Source organism: Globicephala melas, chromosome 2 (genome assembly GCF_963455315.2).
Source record: "Globicephala melas chromosome 2, mGloMel1.2, whole genome shotgun sequence".
NCBI classification, from domain to species: Eukaryota; Metazoa; Chordata; class Mammalia; order Artiodactyla; family Delphinidae; genus Globicephala; species Globicephala melas.
In genome coordinates, this window is record NC_083315.2 from 145,302,684 (window position 1) to 145,310,220 (window position 7,537).

At 44.1% G+C, this 7,537-nt stretch overlaps 1 protein-coding gene across 7 annotated transcripts; it reads left to right on the forward strand.

The window, feature by feature from the left end:
- The first annotated feature begins 257 nt into the window (after window positions 1-257).
- Window positions 258-5,560, forward strand: SRSF5 (serine and arginine rich splicing factor 5). 7 transcript variants are annotated; one of them, XM_060294951.2, is made up of 9 exons: window positions 277-539; window positions 862-1,201; window positions 1,302-1,443; window positions 1,773-1,843; window positions 1,981-2,079; window positions 2,360-2,429; window positions 3,646-3,719; window positions 4,170-4,280; window positions 4,736-5,560. In XM_060294951.2, the coding sequence occupies exons 3-9, from the start codon at window positions 1,318-1,320 to the stop codon at window positions 5,007-5,009; spliced, it is 825 nt and encodes a 274-aa protein (XP_060150934.1). In that variant the 5' UTR covers window positions 277-539; window positions 862-1,201; window positions 1,302-1,317; the 3' UTR covers window positions 5,010-5,560. The 7 variants fall into 7 exon arrangements, with proteins under 7 accessions (XP_030711221.1, XP_030711220.1, XP_060150937.1 ...); XM_060294952.2 differs by having other exon boundaries at window positions 1,148-1,201; XM_060294953.2 differs by having other exon boundaries at window positions 311-414; window positions 1,148-1,201.
- Window positions 5,561-7,537: the final 1,977 nt, after the last annotated feature.

Below are 7,537 nucleotides of genomic sequence, written 5' to 3' on the forward strand. Positions count from 1 at the left end.
ATTTGCCTTAGGGTATTTTTATGGGGGAGATAATTATGAACTGAACTTCACGGCCTAATAGGAACCAGCCAGTTTTCCAGCGGGGCCCCTCCGGCGCCGAGAACCTGACGGCCACGCCCATGCCAGGTCCCTCCCCTCGGCCCCGCCCACCTCGAGGGCGGGTTACTTAGGCCGTCACCATAACAAGGTCCGGCCCCCCGACAACTCTGTCCCCGACCAATGGGGCGGTGCCAGGGGCGGTCCCGGAAGTGACGCAAGGACGCGCCCTCCATTTTGTAGGACGCCAGAACAGCTAAGTGCGTCAGTTGTGGAGAGACGTAGACGAGTTGAGTCCTGGTCTGCGGGGAGGGTGCCGGCTCCGTTGCAGACTACGGACCTCTCTGGGTCTCAGCTGCCAAAGATCCTGTCCGGTAGGTGAGTGGCTCACTTTGAGGGAAAGGCTTCTCGGATCGAGGCTTCTTCATGGCCGCTCAGATCGCGAGTGGTCAGGGCTGCTCTCTGTGCGGAGGACGGCGTCCAATGAGCGCAGTTTATTCGAGGTGGGCGCTGGGGCACGTCTCCCTTTGGGTATTGTTTGAGGGGACCTGACGGGGGAAGGGCGGTCCTGGTCACGGTCGTTTTTACAGCGGGGTCGTGTGCCCCTCCCTGCCTCCTTCACTCTCCGAACCCGGAGAGTAGTGGGCCGAGACCTTTGCTCGGGGTGTGGTCGGGGCTGTCCCAGGGCGGGTACAGTGACCCGGAGCGGTGGGGTCGGGCGGGGGGGAGGGGACAGGGAGTTTGGCACGGGCGGCTGTCCCCACCGCCGGCTCCGAGGCCGCCATTTTGTGACTGCTCCGCGGCCGCCCGCCGCCGTCTGCGCAGGCGAGGCGGTGGCGTCGCGAGATTCCGGCTTCCACCCGCTGTGACTCTCCTGGGAGGCGGCGACGCGCGCGCAGCCCGTCGCCATTGGGCTGGCCTTGCGGAGGGGGGGTCGGCTCCGCCCGCACTTCTCGGCCTTTCCTGACTGCGGCAGACGGGAGGGGGCCAGAAGAGCCGGGGAGAGAGTGCGGCTGCGCAGTTCCAGAGGCGGCAGTGGGCGTTGCGGTTGCTGCGGTCTGGGCCCAGGGAAGGATCGTGTTGGGAGCCGAGTTTTAATTTTGTCTGCAAGGGACCTGGCCTAGTTAAGAGGCACTCTTGGCAGTCTTGTTTATAACATCACCGGGTAAACATTTTATTTTATGCCGTTTATGTTTTTGATCCCTTGACCAGACATTCTTCTGACATTTCACCGGTGTTATCTCAATTGAATTATTTCCTGACAGGAAGTACTAGCGGGACATGAGTGGCTGTCGCGTATTCATCGGGAGGCTAAATCCAGCGGCCCGGGAGAAAGACGTGGAAAGATTCTTCAAGGGGTATGGACGAATACGAGATATTGATTTGAAAAGAGGCTTTGGTTTTGTGGTGAGTATTTAGAACTGGTTGATTTATCTGTTGTTAAGTGCGTAAAGATTGTGGTAAGCAGTGCTTCTGATTTTATTGAGTCCAGGTAGAGTATCTTTAGGAAATACTTTGCATCATTGAGGCAGTGAATTTTCATAAGGGATAAAAGAGCCTCACTACTGGCTGAGAGAAATCACTGCTGGTCGCTTTTTGATGTGGCTGAGCTGTATGCTGTTGTTATTAAGATACTCTTCCTAGGCTTTCACAGGTATTTACTGGTTTCAGTGGGTTGTAGAATACACTTTTAAAGGTGTATGAAGCATTCGGGTTTTTTCATGTTTGTATTTTAGGAATTTGAGGATCCCAGGGATGCAGATGATGCCGTATATGAACTTGATGGAAAAGAACTCTGCAGTGAAAGGTGAGGATCTTGTTATTAGTTTTATCACTAGTTAGCACTGCAGAAATAGAGCAGACTAGGTCAGCTGGGTGTTTATTTCTAAATAGTTTCTGACATAGCTTAAGTGGATAATGAAGATGTTTCCTCCCTTTCTGTAGGGTTACAATTGAACATGCTAGGGCTCGATCTCGAGGCGGAAGAGGTAGAGGACGCTACTCAGACCGTTTTAGTAGTCGCAGACCTCGAAATGATAGACGGTATGTGATGGATGGTGGATGGCTGCTTTGAACAAGCGTTACTGCAGGAGGAGTCTTTAATGTTTAAAAACCATTAGCAATAAGCGATTTTGCTGTTTGTGTATAATCAGTTCTGTTACGTCCACTGATCCTGTGTGTGTCATAAAATAATGCAGAAACTGTTGGCGGAAGTCATTTGAATGACTTGTCATATCTGATTGCTTGAACTTGCCCACAACTGAACACAATAAGTGCACGTTGCTTCATTTCTTCCATTGTGAGCGCTCATTTTCTTCCTCAGAAATGCTCCACCTGTAAGAACAGAAAATCGGCTTATAGTTGAGAATTTATCTTCAAGAGTCAGCTGGCAGGTTTGTTGAAATACAGTTTTGAGATATTGTAATGTGGCTTTTTAAATACTAGTGGGTAGCTAATGTTTTTATTAATGTTTTATTAAAAGTAATTTTAATTTTAAATTAATGGACTTAATCGTAATTTTAAAATTTTAATTAAATGTAATTGGGGGATATTTCAAATTTTAATATTAGTGATCAAATGTAAATGTTTTGAGGATATATTTTCTTGTTTTTTAAAATCAATTTTAACCAAATATTAAACCCTTTATTTGCCAGCCTATCTGTGTCGTTGGCCTTATGACGAGGAGTGCCTGTGGGTTATCCTAATCGTTGTCTTGGTCACTCTTGGTTGGGCCTGGTTGACTTTGCCAGTCAGCTCCTACAGTGATCAATTGGCCACCTCTAGATCTGTGTTTGCCGGTCTAGACGTAATCGGTGCACTTCCTTGAAGTGCCAGGTTGCAGCGATCCCAGAGCGTTGATAACGTGATCTGATCCCTAAGTTGAGAGCTGTCTTCCTGTAACGCTTCCGAATAAGAGGTCCTGGTCGAAAAGAGTTGAAAGATACGAAATTAGGTGGTCGTTGGAATCCTGATCGCAGTAAAGTGGTCCTTGGTAACTACACAAGAGTAGAACATGTCTGCATCCGCCAGTAGTCTGCTAATAGGGAGGGCTGTGCGATTAAAGGCTTCCATCGATTGGGTAGTATCCTTCAAGTGGGTGGCGAAGAGCCAGTCGGGCATATGTCATGAAGGTTTCTCCGACCGATTAATGGTTTGCTGCTTGACTAGCCTAGGGAAATAATAATAAAGGTAAAGTAAACTTTTTTAATGACATATGGGGCACAAGATAACTGGTGTCTTGTAAATGTTTTGTTTTTAAATATAAAATTTCTACTTTAGTCTTTACTTTAAAAATATGTATTGTTTCTTTTTGTTTTGTTTTTGTTTTGTTTTGTTTTTTTCCTTTTGTATTGAGCTCAGTATAGACTAATACTACTTTAATGTTAAAATCTGAATTTCCTGGCATTTTGCTTAAAAGCAATATGCTATTTGCTTATTTCGTGCCCTGACATATATTATTTTTAAATTCTGATAGAATACAAGTGTGGTAAATACCATGTTTGTACTTTATCTAACATCTTCTCTTTCAGTAGTCTTGTTTTTATACAATGTGGTTGTTTGTGTGTCATGTTTCCTTTTCTCTGCTTAACACAATCGTCTTGTGTTAAGGATCTCAAAGATTTCATGAGACAAGCTGGGGAAGTAACCTTTGCGGATGCACATCGACCTAAATTAAATGAAGGGTGAGTATGTACTGGAGTATGAGCCTTTTAAAATATTCTGAAAGTTTTACTCTGAATGTTTGAGCTCTCAAAATTTGGGCATGCTGGAATGTAGCAGTTCTCAGTCAGGGTTGAGTTTGCTCCTCAGGGTGCATGTGGCAGTTCTGGAGACCTTTTGGTTGTCATGATTGAGGGTGCTGCTGGCATCTTGTGAGAAGAGGTCTGGGATGTTAGTAATCATCCTGTAACGCACAGGAAAGCTGCTCACCCCCAAAGAAGCATTTAGCTTAAAATGTCAACGGTTTGGAGGTTGCAAAGTCTTGCTCTCGTGCTGTTTTATCCCTAAAGAGATGACTCAATATAGCGATAGCAAAATGAACATTAAAAAAGGTACTTAAACTAGACTGATAACATAGTTTGTGAGACTACAAGAAGTATATAACTTTACAAATGGCATTTTTTTCTTTGTAGGGTAGTTGAGTTTGCCTCTTATGGTGACTTAAAGAATGCTATTGAAAAACTTTCTGGAAAAGAAATAAATGGGAGAAAAATCAAATTAATCGAAGGCAGCAAAAGGCACAGGTATCTCTTTAAATTGTTTTTTAATATAAATTTATTTATTTTATTTTGGCTGTGTTGGGTCTTCGTTGCAGCGCTTGGGCTTTCATAGTTGCGGCGAGCAGGGGCTACTTTTCATTGCGGTGCGCGGGCCTCGCGTTGCGGTGGCTTCTCTTATTGCGGTGCACGGGCTCTAGGTGCTTGGGCGTCAGTAGTTGCAGCACCTGGGCTCACTAGTTGTGGCTCGCGGGCCCTGGAGCGCAGGCTCAGTAGTTGTGGCACACGGGCTTAGTTGCTCCGCGGCGTGTGGGTTCTTCCTGGACCAGGGATCAAACCCGTTTCCCCTGCATTGACAGGAGGATTCTTAATCACTGTGCCACCAGGGGCGTCCTGTTAAATTTTTAGGTCAGAGTTTTATTTAATGGATTGTAGGGCCTGCTACTTAGTGTTTTTTGTTTTCTGTTTTCTTTCTTTCCTAGTAGGTCGCGAAGCAGGTCTCGTTCCCGGACCAGGAGTTCCTCCAGGTCCCGTAGCCGATCTCGTTCCCGGAGTCGCAAGTCTTACAGCCGGTCCAGGAGCCGGAGCCGGAGCCGGAGCAAGTCCCGTTCTGTTAGTAGGTCTCCTGTGCCTGAGAAGAGCCAGAAACGTGGTTCTTCAAGTAGATCTAAGTCTCCAGCATCTGTGGATCGCCAGAGGTCCAGGTCCAGGTCCCGGTCCCGGTCAAGGTCCAGATCAGTTGACAGTGGCAATTAAACTGTAAATAACTTGCCCTGGGGGCCTTTTTTTTAAAAAAAAAAAAAATCCCAAACCATACTTGCTAAAAATTCTGGTAAGTATGTGCTTTTCTGTGGGGGTGGGATTTGGAGGGGGGTTGGGTTGGGTTGGGTTGGGCTGGGTATCTTTGTAGATGTGGACCACCAGGGGTTGTTGAAAACTAATTGTATTAAATGTTTTTGATAAGCCTTCTGCTCACATTTTTGTGAATGTCTGAAGTATATAGTTTGTGTATATTGACAGAGCTCTTTTATAACTAAAGCAAATTAATTTTTTTGTACTAGAAAAAATTTGAACGTTTTAGTTCCTGGTTATTCAAATATGTTAATACAGAATTAGTTTAATGCCTCACTTAAACTAATTAATAGCTTTGGACACTTAAAAGAGCTCTAAATTTGCTTGTACGTAAAGGCTTAATTTGAGTTTTCCTTGTTAGGGTCAAGGGTGTCCGTCCCCCCACCCTTTAACAGCTGCCTGGCAAAGACGTTAAAGCAGCTGTTTGTTATTGATAATAAAAGATTATAAAACTGCTTTTGTCTGTTTGTTTGAAGGAAGTATGGCTACATCCTCCTCCTTCCCCATGCACATTTGACACATTTAAAATCCCTGGTAGAGAAGGCTGTAGTAGTGAGGTATGGTGAGCCTTTTTTTGTTTTTTTTTAAATTAGTACTGTTGACATTTCTTGGCTAGTCAGAAGATGGGCAAAGAAGTGTGAACTGTTCAAAACAGTGATAACCAACAGTTGTTACGACGGTTTCCCTTGTGCGTGATCCTCCTGTTCTTTAACCACCCAGTTTTATTTGGTGTCACGTTATTTAGGCCTTCCATAGCCAAGAGAAGGACAATTTGGGAAGGAAGATTGTAAAATTTAATGTTTCATGCCTAACTTAAAGGTTGTAGTATAATTTTGATGGTCAGAGATCATCACATAAAACTTTTAAAATCACTGCACATGAATGCTTTAAGGGGCTTTCACATGATTTTTCTTGTCCTGAGACATGGATGTAACAGTCTGTAGGGAAAACAGTTGGGTAGTGAAAACTGCCTAAGGTTCTACATCCATCTCTGTTAAGTGTTAGAGCCCTATACCTATAGGAAATTAGTTTTATTGTTTCTTCTAGGAATTTCATAGACTCATTTGAGTGCTAGTCTAGATAAATACTTGTAAGCATAACAGTGAATAACAGTAGCCACTATAAAGTCCCTTGTCTGTATAGTCACTGAATCCTTAATTATTATATGTAGTATATATATAATTCCTGGTATTAGAACCCAGGAAGTCTAGTTCCAGAACCCCCAAACCACTCCACACTCATCTGACCTAACCTTTCAGGGATTTTGAGGAATGCAGAATTAGAAACCCTGGGAAGATTGGGCTTCCCCAAAGGCGGGGATTGGGTAGTGGGAATCTCCATATGTGGAGGCTAGGGTTAAAAGTTCTTGGCATGAAAGCTGCCCCGTGTTCAAGACTGCAGGACTCAGGCCATACAATTGTGAAGCTGATGTTTTTAACGCAAACTCTTCTGGGGAGAGTTTGTGTGGTATACTTGTTTATTCACTTAGATGTGGGGTACTCTGCTTACTAAATGGGAACCTAGGTTTTTTTTCTTTACAGTGTATCTGAAATGGAAAGGCACAATTATTTTCCCCCTTGGGCTTTTTAGATATGGTAGCTCAGGGTGACGTGGTGTAGTTCGACGTTTTACCAGTGACTTTTCACCTCTCTGTCATTGAATAGGTAACATCAGTGGCTTACCACTTTAATAAATAAGATAAAGCCCTTTCTTTGAACAAATGGCAGCGGTGACTAAGTTATTTTGAACTGATAAGTTGGCCTGAATTCCCAGATACAGGACATGAGAAGTAATGAGTGTGGGTATATAATCCTAAGCAAAGTTTTAGGACCAGGTTTTGCAGGGCGTAATGTAACTCGTTTTGTGTTGGGCTGTGCTGCGTGGAGTGTGGAATCTTAGTTCCTGGACCAGGGATCGAACCCGTGCCCGCTCCTTGTAGCTCGTTTTTTATATACAGTTGGCCCTTGAACAGCACAGGTTTGATCTTCATGGGTCCACTTATATATAGACTTTTTTCAACAAATACGAGTTGCTGTGTTACATGATCCATGGTTGGTTGAATCAGTTGACGTGGAATCTTAGATACAGAGGGCTGACTAAAGTATACTCGAATTTTCAGCAACATGGAGGTTGGCTGTTCAGGGGTCAACTTAGTCCTCTAAGGAAAGTTTGAGTGTAATATATCTCAAGTTCAGCCATTCCTTCCTCAAAAAGCTGAACTTAACATTTGTTTTGCCTCACCCAGTCTACTAGTAGATGATGTCAGCTAGATATGAGAGAAAACAGTTTGAACAGATATGTAAATGTGGGTAAAATATGTAAGGCTGATAAGTGGTAGATCTTCTCACAATTTTTTTTTAAAACAAATTTGCATTTTTAAGACGTTAGTGACCCAAATTATAGGTGTTCTGGTGCTGGGAGTACTGGTAGTT

What these genes read in the sequence shown, in the direction of transcription:
- SRSF5 (XM_030855361.3), top strand. Translation starts at nt 1,318, where the DNA reads ATGAGTGGCTGTCGCGTATTCATCGGGAGGCTAAATCCAGCGGCCCGG. An exon ending in AGACCTCGAAATGATAGACG is followed by an intron (nt 2,080 to 2,359) that starts GTATGTGATGGA and finishes TTTCTTCCTCAG; the next exon opens with AAATGCTCCACCTGTAAGAA. An exon ending in GAAGGCAGCAAAAGGCACAG is followed by an intron (nt 4,281 to 4,735) that starts GTATCTCTTTAA and finishes TTTCTTTCCTAG; the next exon opens with TAGGTCGCGAAGCAGGTCTC.